Source organism: Platalea leucorodia, assembly GCF_965183815.1.
Source record: "Platalea leucorodia genome assembly, chromosome: 3".
Lineage (NCBI taxonomy): Eukaryota > Metazoa > Chordata > Aves > Pelecaniformes > Threskiornithidae > Platalea > Platalea leucorodia.
This window is the reverse complement of record NC_138825.1, coordinates 81,668,105-81,686,251: the sequence shown is the minus strand read 5'-3', so window position 1 is coordinate 81,686,251 and position 18,147 is coordinate 81,668,105. Positions and strand designations below refer to the sequence as shown.

Below are 18,147 nucleotides of genomic sequence, written 5' to 3'. Positions count from 1 at the left end.
TAACAAACACAGAGAAGGAGGAATATTTGCACAGAAGTTTCCTTCGTTATATTATATTCAATGATATGTAATTCCTATGAATAGCTAAATAAAATCTTCTCCCTCTATATTTCGTTTCCTGCAAATGAGAAGTTCCTATTTCCCTTCTCCAGATTAATTTCCAAAATGCTACAGAAGAAGAAATGGTTTCTATTACCGTTGTTATTATTATTATTATACAAAGCACACTTATTTATTCATACGGAAAGAAAAAATAACTCCACTCTTATTTGATGTGCTCAGTTCCAATATTCTAACTGAAATATTAGGTGGTAGGATAACTCCAATTTTCCAATTAGAATTCAGAAAGCATTTTGTTAGAATAAGATACAACGTGCACACACAACAGCTGTTTCTCGCTTTAAGAGACTTTACATTACTTGTTGCTCCCTGTTGTTCTGCAGACTCAAACAACTACTACTCTTCAAAAATTTTAAAACTTCCACTATATTAGCAGTTACCAGGTGATTCTGAGGTTAATGGAAACTGCAAGTCTGAGATGAATAGCCTATCAGATATAAAGTCAATCTTTTAGTCATGTAGCTCCTCTATCCCAAAACCTTTTAAAAACATTTAAAACTGTTTCGTGATTTTTAATTGAATCCCTTGATGGTCAATCTCCATTTCAATTCTATTACTGAAAGACCTGGCACGTTCTTATGCTAGATAAAAGATTCGTGTCTCAAGGAGAGTACTGAAACTTGTGATAATTAAAGACAAACATTAAAATCAGACAAACTATAATTTGTCTAAAATCTTTTCAGTGAGAGTTAATCTTTTAAATGTTACAGCATATCAGAATTAGCATACACTTCCATCATCATTGAAAATTCTCACTCTGAGATTACATTTCTTAAAAATGAAAAACAATTTTGGTCTTGAGTATAATTTTAATTAAAACTTAAACTACTATCCTGTATTTCTGTTTAAATTGAAGAATGAAAGCTTGCCTTCAGGTATGCTATCAAAGCAAAGCAGACTACTGCATTCTTCTTCCACACTTGCACTATGAAATTCCATTGAGAAATGGCTATCCCCTAAACAGGACGCAGCAGAAGCACATTTTTCACTGTCCAGTCTTAATTATCAAAATGACTAAAACTCCTTTGAGTTGTTTTCATTAAAAACTTTACAGATCTCTGCATGTGTTTTATACCAAAAAGTCTCTATATTGTCAATGACATAAATGTACCTCCCTAAAGAATGAAAAACGACCATTTAACAAGTTGCTTTCTCAATTTAAATGTTTCACTTATTATGATCATCTAATGAGGTCAACAAACATAACAGCTGCAAAGTCACCAGGTAGATATAATTGGATTTCAAATATCACAGTGATTAAGTACAAGAGGAAAAAAGTGCTGTGAACCAGAAAGCTGGATTTGATTGACCTACATGCAGCTGCACTGTGGCAGAACATATCTACCTGAAATGCTTCCTGGACTTTTATTGGTCATTGGTTTTACTCTACAAAGTTTAATACATAAATAAAAGTCACTCAATTTACAGTCAGCTGAACATCACAATTTGGAGCCTAAATATTGTCTTTCTTTGAAAGCAAGTTTAAACCTGTCTTTAAGAGCAGGGTAACAGCACTTCATATTATTATATACTTTTAAAGTATAGATATCTTTCAGTATTTTTATTTTTAAATAAACCCTAATTAATTCAATACTATTTTATGCACACAAAGGCATCGGTTTTAATTTTTCATGTAGAAACAAATATTTAAACTGTTAATGTAGAAGCCACTTCAGGATAATATTTTCAAACTATTTACTTTAGCTTGCCCTTAACATATGACATAAACTATTTCTTCCTAATAATACCTGACAAAACCCAGAAAAACTAACAGAGTGCTCTGAAGAGTCATAACAGTTAAAACTAGTAATAATTTTAACACATCAAGTAAAAATGAAAGAATGGCAAACAGAAGAATATTCCCAGAGGAATTAACTATTGCTGTCATAATCCTACAACTCAATTTTCTTCTTTGTTTCAGTTAATTTCACACTACTGCTAACCAAGAAAGCAGTACTGTTTTACAATATAGATGTTCATAGAATCATAGAATCGTCAAGGTTGGAAAAGACCCTTAAGATCATCGAGTCCAACCATTAACCTATCACTGCCAAGTCCATCTATACCATGTCTTCGAGCACCATATCTATGTTAAATGACTTTTTTCTAAATTTTACAAGGGAAGACTACAAGCACAATCAGTCTTTTTTTTCCTACAAGAACATAGCTATTTTGTTCTCCCAAATCCCAACTAAACCAGCAGCATTCACAGAAGTTTTTATACCTGATCTACTGTAGGAAAATAAAAGGTAGGTGAGGGATGATGACCTTGTGTGGTAAGGTCACCAATGTGTGGGAACAATAAAAGTTCAAGTATCAAAAAGTACAATAGTTTTAAAAAATATTTGGGAAATTTGTCTAATGAATTCTGATTGTAAAACATTTTTGCGTGCACGTTACCATCCACAACAAATCAAACACACTGCAAAAAAAAGAAATACATACTCTCACAACCCCCACCCTCGAGATCCCTCTCTTAAACTAAGCCAAACAAAAACTGGAAGCCTGCTCATCAGTAGCATAATCTCTTCCATGCTGACTTCATCCTTTAGTAAGACACTATGCACAGTGTAGCTGAGGCTTTTGGCTGCCATATCTGGGTTTGTTTTTATTAAAACAAAATCATAAAATAGTTATGAGAATGAGAAACTTTCACAGACTCCTATTGCTCAGAAGTAGTGCTCTTTTGCACAAAATAACACTCCAGATTTTTCTTTTCTTTAAGTATTCAGAATTAGTTTCATTGGTTGTATCTTTACACAACTTAAAATCCTGACAGGTAAAAGCAGGTACTTTGTTAGACTACTTCTAGGTACAGGCAGATGCACCTACTCCCACAGTGGCTCAGCAGGTGCTTTTCAGCAGCTGGTGCCCTTTACTGGTTTGCCTTTGTAAGTGTTCCCATCAGGTTTTCAACCATTTCAGAGGCAGCACTACACAATATATACACACTTGGCAGCTGTGTAGAAAATGAAACAGGCTTAACATTTTATTCAAACCAGATGCAGTCAATTTTACCTCATGTTAATATTAAAAAATGCATTTCCTATTCCTATTTACTATTTGCATGAAAAGGAGCAACCAAAATCCCAAATAACTGCTAGAATATGCAGCTCTCACTTGACAGTATCTACGAAATATTTTTCAGCAATTTTTACTTAGTATATCATACACAGCCATGCCAGTTTAAAGAACAGACTACAAGAAATTAAGCTCTCTATATTCACCAGTACAGATATTCTCACTATTAGACTTTGACCCATATTGCCAATTAGTTGTTCTTGTCTTCAAACTTATACTGCCCAAGAAGAGATAACTCAGATTTTACAGAGCTCTTTTCAATAAAAAAGTTGTACATTACTAGTATTTAGAATAAACAGAGTATCTATAAATGAGAAGATCTGTTTAAGTTTCAATTACAACTTCACTAATGAAAGGACATTTGAAAAATACTATTTCGTATTCACAAGGATTTTTTTCTTACTGTTTCTACATTTGCATACATTTTCATTAATATCAAGCCTTTGAAAGTAAAATTGTGGGTAAAAACACAACCCAGACTGACACAACAAAGAACATATCAGTTTTTCATAGCATCCTTGCAACCCTCAACATCTTGTGTCTTAAATGTGGCTTGTTCACCTAACACAACGGTCAAACTTCTAAGATGTTAAAAGGCTCTTATATGAGTACAGATAATCCAACACTAAAAATAAAGCTGTAATGTATTATACAATATACTATCCTAACAGTGTTTAGAAACTGATGTTTAAAGAAAAAAGACAAAAGCCTTGATAATCTTAAAAAGAATAAAAGCACAAGACTACAAAATGTCTTCAACTAAACTGCACATGACACTAGGACAAAGGTAACTTAAAGAACAAATAATCAGATCACATTTTAAGCAGTCAATTTTAAGACACTACAAGACAGGGAAAGGCATTAGGTTATAGCTGAATAGCAAGGAGAAGCCTATTGGCCAAAAAGAAAAAGATAATTTTTCACATTTGTGAAAAGTCTTCTGAAAAATTTGTGTAGATGAGCTAAGACAGCACATACTGCAAAGGAAACCTTCATTCAGCCTGATTCAAAAAGAATCAAACTTGCCCAGTGTCAAATCACAGCAAATAAATCTGCTGTGAGCCCACTAAAAGACAGGTTTATGACAGAGGTAGACACAGAACACTATTTTGGAATAAGAAAAAGGTTACAATGCAAGTTGTTGTGCTGGTTGTTTGTTTATAATCAGGGAAACATTGTACAATCTGAAAACGTGGGTGCAAGTGGTTATCTATTAATTTCTCCAATAGTCCTGGTAACCCAAAATTTTAAGAAAGTATCTGCATTACTTCCCCATTCTCATGGGACAATAATTCTCTTTTCATTGTACTTCTCTGGTGAATGTTTTTCCAATTTCTATAAAAATAATCTGCTTTTAAATGATCACATTAAAGTGATTCGATCCACATCATCATACCAAAAATAAAAGCCACATCATATGACTAGACCAAGGAGGATGTAGTTTGAGCAAATACAGGCTTACATCTCATCAGTTACATAATGTCTAGCTCTGAAACTCATGAATGGCATGATGTATTTGCTTCCTTTACCTTCATTCCTCCCCATCCCAAAAGAGGTGAACTATGGCATTACTTCCACAGCAGTGGGTTGACACAGATTGTTTCAATACATATGGGCTGCTGCTCAGTGAAAGCTGCTTTTTGCTCTCCATAAAATCTGACACAAGATCATACTTCGATTCTTGTCTCTCTCCAGTTATTCATCATCTTCCTCTCTTTTTTGCATCCTACATACATCTATCTGTAATAAGGTACACAGATCAGCTTGGCCATCTTTTTTGCAAACGGATCTTTTTTTCTATTTAAAAATAAAAAAGTAAAAATCTGGCAAGCTGAGGGAGGCAAAGGGGAGGATATATAAAATAGTGGTGATGGGTCTGTTGAAAAGCATCTGTTATTTTAAAAACCAACTCTGCATTAATAGGAAATATATGTACACCCCCCCCCATATACGTGTTGTATGCATGTGTTGTGTATACATATAAAATATATTTTATAAATATATTTTTCAATATCTAAAATGTATATATTACTATCTTTTTTATGTCTATGATAATCTTGGACTGAGAATGGAAAAAGCATCATGGATTAAGGCAAAGACTCCAGTCATGTCATACCTGCCTAATGCAGAGATGTTTCAGAGAGAATAGTTTCTATTTCTCATCCTGTGTTAAGAGATAGGTCCTCTCAAAGCCTATAATAGTGTCAAACACATCTTTTTGCTGAGTTAAAAATCACAGTTTTCAAATGCTAAGGGTATACCACAATCCTTACTGCCAGGTACCACTGCATTTCAAAATGTTATTTTAAAATAAACGCACAAGTTACAAAATAAAATGCTCTGGAGGAAACCCATGAAATGGCTAAGAGATTAACATATCCAATACTGTGTTCAGCTCTTAAGAGCTAGCACACACCTGGGATGTGTATCTCACAAAAAGAAGTTGTATTATGGGTTTTGTCAGAAAACAAAATGTGAATCTCCATTTCTTGCTTTCTTATTTTTAGAAAGCCTTGATATCACTATCCCTGATGACACGTCCCTTTCTTTTTGTGTTTTATTATCGCTACCTTAAAGAAAATCTTTATCCTCAGTATACCTCTTCAGAAATAGCTCACTCTTTTCTCTCTCATTTCAGCACTAGCACAAACTCTTATTCTGATGTTGTAGGAAACCTACTTTATATATTTTGATACAGACTTCAGAGATGCAAAAATACTCTCATTTCAGGAGAAAGTAGATATAGGTGGAACCATGTTTAGAATGATAATCTCAAATTATTGGACAAAATTATCCATCTGTAAAGTATTTCTTGATTACATATTTATTCTCTTATTATCTACCTACTTCGTTCCTAATCTTCCCTTTTGGTGTTAGTTTTCAATTTCTCAAACTCATGGCTATTGTAATCCCTGATTCTCCCAAGCTTTGCTCCTAAGAACTCTGACTTGCTGGAGCTGGGACATTGATGTGCCATGTTAAATCAAGGCCTTCAGACTTTCACATTTCATTCCAGAATTAATTCAAAGTCATACTACGACATTCATAAAGCCTTGCTATTACTGCAGTGTACCTGTATTTCAATTACCATATCAAGTCTATTTGATATTACCATATCAAGCCTCTTTCTCTCTTTAAATTATTTAGATATGTTTTGTTTTAAAGGTGTTACCCAAAATAAATCAGGTTAATAATCTGGCATGCAACAAAATCAGTGATTCTGTTGAACAAAAAAAGAGCATCTTACTGGCAAAAGAATTAGTATTTAAACTAATAGAAAGGTTTTATGAATCCAGAAAAATGTCATGGTATCATTTGTAGTATTAAAGGCTATATCAATAAAGAGTATTTTTCAAAATACGTTTCAGAGATTTATCACAATGGGAAGATATTTTCTATTGCTGAAAGGGAAAGAACTACTTAGAATTCAGCAAATTATATTGTGATATCTAAAAATTGGAAACCCGTAGTCAAGTGAGGTACATGTTGTAAAAATATTACATTCAATGAGATATATTCAAGTACAGCAAGTGTCTTCCAGCAGTGAATTAGTAGCCAGCAACAGAGCACATGTTTGCATTTCTCCAACATCAGATTACAGGTAAATTTTAAACCAGAATACCACTTTACAGGTTACACATCATAGCAACAGATCTTTTGATGAAGAGTTAATAAACTATTTGTAATAAGAAACAGGATTTTCTTCATGGAAAAGATCATAATTTTACACAAGACGGCAATAAACTGGTGGTTTGGCACAAAGCACATATTTTTATGTGCTTTCAGCCAAAGCAACAGTATTTATTCAGACAATTTAAACAAAACAATGCACAAAAGCCTCAGCTGAGGCTAAGTTAGATATTCAAACCATTTGATGCAGAAGTTGTAGATATTGCACCTGGAATTCTAAAGTAATGATAAAATCCTCATTAACTCACATACTGAAGAATATTAAAACAGAACTCGTAGGCTTTAAGACTAGCATCAGTGTAGAATCCTAACTCCAATATTCTTCTTAACCTGTTATTGCACATATTCTACCTTCTTTGGAAGTCCACTTTGGAAGCCCACCCTGCAATTCCTAATACACATTACCGGCTATTAAAAACATTGTATCTTGACCTACATATTTTGTCTTAAGTCTTGAATTGGGACTTATGATTACAGAACTTGTAAACTTTCCTCGGAGCAATTTTCTAGTATACTTCATTGGATACATGACAAGATTTCAATAAAATCAAAAGGTATTTTTAAAAATTATTCAATTCAGTAAAACTGTCAATTGCTGTTTGGAAAATATGCCACTGAAATATAAACTAAGATCAACTTTGGAATAAATGATTCAACATTCTGGATGTGAAAAATGTAATTTATGTAAAAACATCCATACTTCTATTCAGTAGACTTACCTTGTACAATTCTAAAAACAAGAAAACATTACAGGAAAAAAGTGAATATTGATTTTGTAATAATTCCTTCACATAATGCAGAAAGGAAAAAAAAAAGCATTTCTTATTTAGACCATTAAGTAGTACTAGTAAAAGGAAATGGAAATAACAAGAAACAAAGAAATAAATCCTACCCTGAACACCCACTTAGGTAAAAAGCTGAAGTCATTTTTCTCCAACAGCAATTTGTTAGATAAAACCTGTTTTCACAGTCTTGAAGAGGAACTTTCCCTGACCTGAGTTTATGACTTTAAAGGTACATTTATTTGGCAACAAGGCTGGCACAAAAACACCTTTATAGTAAGTACAAACAATATATTTCACTAATGGTCAAGCTGCATGTGAAGCAGCCAAAGCTAATAAATCTAAGCTTGTGCTTATTCAATTTTTTAAGTTCTTGTTATTGAAACAACCTAGTTAGCATGCCACTTTCACAAGTAGTAGTACCATAATACTTCAGACTAAACTGGTGTGACCAACCAGCTACTTATAAGCCACATGTGCTTGTACTGTGGTGAAAACTCAGCTCTCCAAATAATAATAAATGCCAAGAAGAATAATTATCTACAAATCGAGTTGGGGCTGTGATTTGCTGCCTTGCAGCAAGGCAAGAAGCCTTCCCCTTTGCAACTCCTATTGTGGGACGCAGTGCACCCTTCTGTCATTGAACGCCAGAGATGTTCCCGAGCAGCAGCACAGCACCCTCCATGCAGACCACTAGCTCCTGCTCCCAACTCAACAGAGGCAGGAAATAAAGAATATGAGATGACACAAGTGGAGTTAGACTGTGGCAGGAGGTGAAGCAGTTCAGATCACAGTGCAGAAAGGTAGAGGTGACAAAGCAGAAGGCACTGATTCTGTGACACTTCAGAAAAATCTGCCTGTGGAATAATTTAACTAATCATGAAGTTAAACACTTTATAAAAGCTCTAACCCTTTGCAAGGAGGCTCTAACTAAACTAAACACTTACTTTGAAAATACTAGCGATAAGACTTCAGATAATATAGTGCCAGACCTAGATAAAATGTGTTATTTCTTCATTCTGGAGTGCAGTGGAAGGTGCATCCTGACTACACTGCCAATCCTATAAATAAGAACCTCCTGTTAATGTTGATGCTAGTTTAAGGCATTGATGCTCCCTTTGGTGTTGGTTCATGGAAGTTTTGTCATTTTGCCTTATATTTGTACAAAAGAAACAAATAAAAAAAATTACTCTATGCATGTTTAAAATGTGGTTAAAATGTGGTTTGCTAGAATTAATATTTAGAGGAATACATTTCTCTCACCTCAAGCTATGTCTACATCAACTTAAGGAAAGGATCCAGAGGTTTAACTTTTGGCCAACATTCAAAATATAAATGAACTTCCTATCATGAACTCAGTTCTGACCTTAAGAGCTTTGAAGATTAATTTTAAGAACTCTCTATCTGTTTCTCATGAGTTATGTGATTTTGATCACATTGTCAGCAGATTGGGTGGAGTATTTGACCATGTAACATGCGTATTGCAGAATACACTATTAAAATTACTTTTGTGCAAATGAAAACATAGAGACTAAAAAGAGAAGTTCCTATGATACTTCAAAAATTCTCACATTAATATTCAGTTGAAAGTGAAACATTTGTTGAAATAATACAAACTAGATCATTTTAGACTAATTCTTACCTTCCCTTTTTAAAAAGGAAAATTAGAAGTAAATTAAACTTTTTGACAATTTAGTTTCATTACCAGCATTATGTTATGTCTATACCTCACAGATTCTCACATAGAGCTCCTTTGTCTGTTAAAAAGACAGAGGTGACACAAACGCAAACTAGTAGCCGAATAACAGAATTTTCACCTGCTAAGTAATGTGAATATTAAGTTGAATAATGAAGACTTTCTCTTCAGTCTCTGCAATACCACTGACTGCCATCTCTGCTGCCCATGTGAATACTTATGCTACTATGAGCTGCATTTTTGTAAACATACTTGGTCTGTGAAATGCACTCACTTAGCTGTACAGCACAGCTTCTCAGTCTGTCTTTGTACATTCCCAGACCCACTCTTGTCAACGTACCCAGTACAAATCATTAGTGAAGAACTAATTTTATTCTGCATTGCTACTATTCTTCTTACGCTCTTTCTTATCGGTCACATTTCATAGTGAGGTTTACTTCTTTTCAGTCCTTTGGAAAAATTGATGCAGTTCAGGTTTTTAACCTTGAATGAGCAAAGGTACCACTGGAAATTTTCAAATCTAGATGTAGCATTCTTTATATTATCAATGGCATACAAATTTTTCCCTTAAAAAGAAATCTACACCAGCCATTAAAAAAACTTTCCATAAATCAAATCTAAGTAGAAGCACACTTCCCTCTACAACACAAGAAACTAGAATGTCAGCTGTATAGTACTTCTCCTGACTACCTACCCTCTCCACACTTGGGCAAGGTAGTTACCAAGTGAAGAAGAGCCCAGTAGAAGGCCTAAGAAATTTTCTAATTGTACAAAAATTGCTGTACTTTGTACCTGAAGCAACGACCGGTATGTCCCACAGATGTCCCTCAAGTTTCAAAGAGGGCACGTGTTTAAACAGAAAGGTCAATCATGATGCCTTTAGATGCTGCTATCAACTATCTACAGTTATATTTACTGACACCTCTCCTCCTTGCCCATCTGTTTATATTTTAAATAATCCTACAAACATATCTATACAGAGATATAAGAGAGCTATCTTATAAGCACCTATATATGCTAGGGAGAAAGCTAAAAAATTTTATTTTGCTGCTTTTGCTTACACTAGTTCACCAAAAAGAACAAAACATATTGACAGAAAAACTTCTTGCCCTCTAAACTGACTCAAGTTAATTGGCAAAAATTTCAAGCACCAACCAAGGTTTTATGAGCTTAGAGATCTAAAACAGCTGTACAAAGAAAGCAAAAAGAAACTTTGCCCTAACCAAGATATTTACGTCTTGACCAGGTATATCTTAAACAACACACACATTGGCAAATTCAGCCTCTTTACCTCATTGAAAAAAAGGTGCTACTCAATAAGATTCAAATCTATGAGTCTCACTAATGGAAACGGGAATCTGACAAGTCCTGCAGTTGGCCAAACTATTCATAAATTTGTCGTCTTTTGTTGCAAACCGGTATCAAACTTGGGAGCGGGAATTAAATACATAGGTGTTCAAACATTCAAAATTGTATTTGCTGTTGACACTCCTATTTGATCTCCTGTAATAGGAAACATATGGAAAAGTAAAATTCTGAAGACTGTTTCTATTTCAGAATTTCACTGTAAAACTGAAAAATATACCTTTTGACAATACACAATCTACAAAGGAGACAAATTATTTGTGAAATTTGTATAAGTGATGCATTTTGTAACATTCATTTTAAACGTTATATGTGTAAAAATCTGCAAACTATTTCTTTTAGATATTTATTTTCTGTCTGAACTATATTTTTTTCTGAAACAAGTTACTGTCTATTGAAATATTGGTACTTCTTGCAAAAAGTTTACAGATTAGTAGCTAGTATTTAGCTTAGAAGAAAGACAGTTCATTGCAAAAAGCTGTCATGCTGAAAATTGTCATATAAAATGTCACATTTATAGCTGCAGTGGCTCAACTTTTCTATCTAGTTAAGCTGTCAGTCACTTCATAAACATGACATTAAGTACTGTCACCCAAGCAGAAAAGAATAGATTCAGATTCTAAAATCAAACTGTCTTCTGTTTTAAAAGAGTTAAATCTTTATGTAAGACATAATCTTTACTCAGAACCCCAATAAAGTGCTCTGGGTAACTGTATTAGATTTATATTCTCATTTCCTGTTTTTCCACAGGGAAAAATATGGGAAACATTTTTCCATGTTTTACACTGCTGAACAACTAAGAAACGTAAAACCTTCTTCATATGTACCTACAGCTTGCTCTTTATGTCCCTGTTCAAATCAATAGCAAATCTTCCATTCATCAACACATTTGACATATACAATGAGGAGTGAGCAGGTACATGTGATGGAGTACTGCAAGTTCTAAACTGTAAATACTAACAACAAATTTAGTTCTGATACCTCAGCTTGTTCACTATTTTAAATCAGTAAAAATGAAAATGTTAATGTTTGTTTTAGTTGCATTATTCCTCTCTGCCCTCTATTTTCTATCATCAAAGTTTTGCTAATAATGATTTGCCACCTGCTTAAACCACTATTCCGGAAGGTTTTGCACCCCATACAATCTATAACACTAACTCAGTACACCCACAACTGCATCGTACTATAAGACTAGTCTGATGGACTGCAAAATAGTGCTGTGCAGTCACAAGCCAACCTGTACAAGTCAAGATACAGAAGCCCAGGCTCACTTCTCCATGTGGTCTCCAGAAAGAGAACAGAATTGCCATAATCTTTTCTTTTCTTTTTAGTGATTCAGATCACAGCTTAAAACCATAAATAGCTGAACAGGTAATGCCAAAGGAATTGAGAATTGCAACTCATGAACAAGTAGTTTAGAGGAGGAATTTCTTGAATCTGAATCATCATGAAAAGGATTATATCACTGAACTACATCCACCAAAAAATATTCTCAAAATTAGTAGCGAAGAAACTAACTAGCTGCATTTACACATCACATATCACAGTATTAATTGGTAATCTTTTTCAGTTAAATTTTTGTAATACAAAGTAAAAACTAATTTAATAACTTCAAAATGGTTTACTCACCTCATCTAAGTCTTTAATATAAACAATTTTCTCTTCAATACCAATAGGCATTGGTTCACTATGGGGGATCTTCACCTCTTCATACATTTTATTGTTTTCTCTCTGAACTGCCTCTGGTAAGAACACCTAAAACAGTATTACAGGAAAATTAATTGAAAGTATGAAAACAGAAAGTGTCATTACGTATAACCCACTTTGAACAACAGTTTATCAATTTCCTTCAAAAAATGAAACCAAAATAAAAGCCATTCTCACTGATTCATTTTATAGATAGCACTGAACCCCCAAAATGGAAAATAATCAGTTTTACTACTCAGAAAATAGTCCCCAAAAGACAAAAAAAAGATAACTCCATTTTATTAAATTCTAAAAGCCATTAAGTCTAGAATTTCATATAGCATTCATTTTGTTAAAGTCAATTCAATGATTTCCAAAAGATAGAAAGAGCAAAATAGTATTTTAATGATTTAAGTGACCCTGGAAATAAAAACAAATACATCAGTTGAGAATGAGATTATTTCTTCTAGAGTCAAAATAAAAACAGAATATATTAAAGTGTTTAAAACCCTCTACAAAGAAGCACTGCTTCATACATTGGGCTCTGATAAGGAGGAGAATCTCTAAGAGAACAAAGGGAGCCATGCTGCACATTATTCACTGGGAAAGATGTACTGTTCAAGAAGGGTCATGCACCAAACACATACCTTTGCACCCCCAATGAATGCCGATGTTTTCATAGCTTCAGCTCGGGAGTCATAAACATGAGGATAATGAATTTTTTCAAAGTCTATCTTACTCTGTCTACCTAGGACCGGCATACTTCGAGCATTCAAAAGTGCCAGTTCTCTGTAAGCAGAAATAGAACTACAATAATTCTACCCATTTTAGACAGCCATCACAAAAACTGAATGCAATATATTAAAGTCAGAGCAAGAGTTGCGGAAATTTAAGGAAAAAAAAAACATTGCACAAAATAATTAACAAAGGAATTTTACAGTGTTATTCTCTGGCATCAGTTAAACTAACTCCTTATAACGCAATTTAGATAAAAATCAAAAGTGCACCGCAATAAGTGCAAGGCTTTCCTAAATACAGTTATGCCTCTTTTCAAGCAATACAGCAACATGTATTCACAGTTAAATACCAATCCTAATACATTTTTCTCAATACGAAATACAACAGCTTATTTGTTTCTTATCCTCTCCCTCCCCTACTCCTCCCACCCCCTTTAGCTGACAACATGGAAAATAGTATCCATTAATCTTGAGAGGAAAAAAATAAAGATAGTTCTGATAGATTTAGTGCAGACTTCATAAATCTTAAGCAAGTAGTGTGCGTACAGGAACTAAGAAAGATAGCCTACCCCTCTAATCTGCATCTCCAGCCCACATAGATGAGATCAAGAAGATTCTCATTAAGCAGATCACTGCTTTCTTTCCCTGAAAATTAGGTTTTCATACTAAAAAAAATTTTACACTTGTAATAAAACGTGACTTGAAGTCAGAAACACCTAATCACCAAAGCAAACCAAAAGAAAATAAACTATTATGATATGTTGAAGTAGCAATTACAACAGAAGCATTTCTCAACTTCTGGCATTTATTACCTTTGCATCCGCAGCTCTTTGGGATCAAAGCACATTAGCCCTTCTCCAGAAACTTCTCCATCTTCCCCAGCTTGTCTTTCTTTTCTGGCATTTCGCTTTTCTTCCCGACGATATTGTTTCATTAGCAGCTTTTCTTGTTCAGATTGAATTGTAACCTGACAGCCATAATTGGGCTTAGCATTTTCTCCTATGAACTTCTTGCACTGCTCTGCAATATGATAACAGGTATGCACCTCCGTAAGTACTGGATTCCATCTTTGTTTTCCCCAGTTTCCTTTTAAAGGTTGTTTTTTTTTTGAGGTTTGTTTTCATTTTCTTTTTTCGGGGTGGTGGTGGGGTGGTTTGTGTGTGTTTGAAGATAGGTCAGCTTTATTTACATGACTGTGCAGCAATAGGTCTCAAGAAATCTAAAAGAAGTATCAGCTCATGTCGCAGAAGTAGGACGTTTAAAGTTACCATTGTTAAGCAAACAACAATTCTTCATCCCAAAGCAAGAGGATGGGCTAGCAGCAAAGGGAAGGGCTTTTTTTCTTTTCTGTGTTTATAACTTCATCAACAGTGGAAATGCCACTTCTCTCTCCTCTTACATGTACACACTGATGAGTAGAATGGTGTGAAAACAGATTAAACAGGCTGTTTTTTTTAAACAGCCTCTTCACAAAACACTTAGTGTATATTTACTAGATAACATGATTGTATTGAAAGCATACTCACAATGTAATTTCCCTAAACAATGAGAAAAGAAATCCTATTCTGTACAACCACAAGGACTCCTTCCCTTTATGTGGAAAACAGCAGGATTGAATCAAGAAGAATCAGAACCACAGAACAATTACAATAAACAATTAATCTAGCAGAGCAGGGAACCCAAAAAAGCCCAGTCACATTCAACCTTCTGAGGCCATTACTGGCCAAAACCAAAGACACAACCAAGTCTTTTATATGCAATGGAGTGGGGAGATTTGTTTTGGTTTTAACTATATCACTGTTTTTAAACTTCTGTTTTCAAAATTCTGCAAACAGATTACTAGTTGATGTAGGTTTTACTGAATATTATATACTTAATTCAATTATGTTTCATATGTAGTTTTGCAGTCAAACTCCAAAGCAGAAAACTTGAAAACTTTTTTTCATCAAATAAACCCACTTGACTGATGTTTTGAACAATTTGTGCCACTTAGTTTTCATCAGTGAAGCTCCCACCTCTCACAATATGCATACTGGGTAAGGTGACTATAAATTGTTAAATAGCATTGAAAAAATTCTAATAAACTGTCAAAATGTCCACGTTAATATCATCACATCTGTAGCTTTAACTCTCTCTCTCTCTTGTATTAGAAGGAGACAACAATGGATGCAATTTCGTAACTAAATTTAATTCAGACTGAACACACCAGGGCAAAGAACTGTTACTTGATTTGTCTGATAAGCACAACAATCACCTTTACTGCTGTGGAAGTAAATTACATAAGAAATAGTCAAATAATACAGCATACTACAAAAATACAGTACATGTACAGTTCCTTGACTTGTGCTTATTTTCTCAAGACACGAATTACTCAAAGTTGACTGAATTTCTGCAGACACAAATTATTCCCTTCCCCAAATGCAAGTCTGAAAGATAAAACTTCAACCCCCATTAGATATACCATTTTGATCAACTTAAAAGAAAAAAGCTTTATTAAAATTAATAAACAGAACTTGGGGCAGAGCATCTTCAATCTCAGAGAAGATACTCAAATATCATTGACTTCTTTACCACAGTGGGAGAAGGGTTCTCTCATCAGTGAAAAAAGCATACAATAAGTAATGCTTTCCTCTTGTCTCAAAAACACAACATATTGAAAATATTCTTCCTCCGCATTCTAGCAGAAATTACTGTGATAGATTTCAGTTATGGCATAATGAAGAATAAATTCCTAAAAGCTTCCAAAATACTACTTCTGCTAAGTGAGAAGAAAACATTTGTGTAACTAAAATCTGCACATAGAAGAAAAACTGTAATAGTTCAGTTTCTACTAAACATATTTTAAATGTTTTATTATTTGATTATTTCAGAAGGTAAAAAACACCCAGACACAAAACCTTGTTATACTGATAGCAAGACATTCCACTTTGAAATCACAAACAGATAAAACTAATGGTTGTTCTGATGAGTTTAGACTAACCATCAGCACAATAAGACGTGAACTTCTAAACACTTGCCTGTATAACATTCCATTTAAGATAAACATATTAAAAAGGGTTTATTTGCATTTTAAAATTATTGTAAGGATACATAAGTCCACCATTACTAGTCTTATTCACATTTTTCTAACTCTGTATGCTGTGAACATGCAATGGGCTGCATGGTGCTATGCCTACATAAGATTTATCCCAAGTCACAATCTGTTCACAATCAGATTTATTTTTGTCAGAGGAGAAAGTGAGAAGACTTGTTTTTAAACAGCAATTTATAAAACATATTTTAAAATAATTACTCTGTGTAGGCAATTTATCTTATAAAAAAAAAAAAAATCACAGTATAAAACCTGAATCCCTTTTTTTCCTCTCACTTATCCATCCTTAACTTCACTTTATTTTTTTCAGAAGTGGTTGCTACTGTGCTTTTTCTCCCCAAGATGTACATTTGATGATAGTATGGAAATAGAGAGTAAGCAGGAAAGCAGACGAGTAATAACCAAAGATCAACTTATTTCCAGAGTAATCCATTAAAATAGATACAGTGCAACAGTTAAAAACCATTTAAAAATTACACATGTCCATAGGCAGTTGAAAAGGAAATAAATATACACAATACATATTTGTTTCCTCTGTATAACCAGACCATGATTTCTTTGTTTAAACCCATATAAATATACATATGCCCCCTTTTTTTTTTGGCTTGCTTTTTAAATACATATATGTGGTGCTGTTTTTTGAAATATAACTGAACAGTTAGAAAACTACGTTTTATCTAGTTTGGAATAAAAATTTTGTAGTCACTTACCTTGCAGAGTCTGGAACCTGTTATCATTTGGACAAGTCAAAGATCTTTCCAGAATCAGAGATCTATTCTGTAGCAGTTTCTCTATGAGTTCAAAACCTTCAGGGCCCAGCAGTTCAAATAACTACAAAGAAAACAAAGTCACTGTCCAAATTAATGTAAATTTATAAATAGGACTACAATATTTAAACAAATTACCGAACTTTGACTCCAAGTAATTCAACCCAAAAGGTATCATTGCTAGTATTCAGCCAGATACTTGATTACAAAAAGGGAAAATTACAGAAAGTTTTCAGCTGGAAATATTTAAAATCTGTGAATTTTGTCTATTGAGTAAAACTCCATTTCTCTTAGAGATTCTTGTATAAAATTTAACTCTTCTCAAGACTAAACTTTATGGGTCTTTGTTTATGGTTATTTATATAAACTATGCTGCAAATTTATTCCTCCACAATCTAAGCAGATAAATCAAGAGAACCAAGGCTTTCTCATAAAAGTCAGATAAATAGGAAGTTATTCCCATTCCAGTGAACAAGAAATGTAGCCTACTGCATTTTCACAGTCACATCCTACCAAAAGAAAAAAAAAAAACAACCAACCCCAAACCCAAAAAACAACCAAACAAAAAACCACAGATGTGGAGTACAGCAGGAATTTGAAGGAACAATTAAGATGACACTAGTATCGACTTCAGTCTATACTACTTCCACATATAACGCTGTGTGTATGAGCATGTGCCATTCAAACACGTGGTGTAGGTGATGCACACCAGAACAGAATTCCATATCAATAAGCACTATTTTGGCCCAATGTTTCACTTACTCAAATGATTTTTTTGTAGCAGGTTAGATAAACACAGTTCCCTGTTTAAAGTTCCCTTTTCCACATAATACAGTCTTTAATGGAAAAAACCCCACCCAAAACATTAAAAGCTCTTCCCTGTCCAACTTATCCGTAATTATTTTGTCAAAAATCAAAGCATTACAGTAGAGCAGTATGTTACTCAGAACCCATTCTTGATTTCTAATACTGCTTAAAACATTTTTTTTCCATTTTTTCAAATTTCCAAGGAAGAAAACAGGGCAGTTTCTCCTTAGTGCTCTTTAAGTTTGCTGCCAATATTATTCATACAACTTCAGTTATCAGGTAAAAGTTACGATGCACTTTGATGTGATGTTCTATGAAAGAGTAA

At 33.8% G+C, this 18,147-nt stretch overlaps 1 protein-coding gene across 9 annotated transcripts in view; it reads right to left on the bottom strand.

Moving 5' to 3' along the window:
* Positions 1–18,147, bottom strand: part of ASCC3 (activating signal cointegrator 1 complex subunit 3) — a 284,668-nt gene that overhangs the window by 217,592 nt on the left and 48,929 nt on the right. For all 9 annotated transcript variants that reach the window (XM_082307043.1, XM_082307047.1, XM_082307049.1 and 6 more), the window contains 4 exons: positions 16,959–17,079; positions 13,970–14,177; positions 13,068–13,209; positions 12,364–12,489 (listed from right to left, as the gene is read on the bottom strand). In XM_082307043.1, the coding sequence (XP_082163169.1) occupies positions 12,364–12,489; positions 13,068–13,209; positions 13,970–14,177; positions 16,959–17,079 (597 nt within the window). The remainder of the gene's footprint in view (positions 1–12,363; positions 12,490–13,067; positions 13,210–13,969; positions 14,178–16,958; positions 17,080–18,147) is intronic.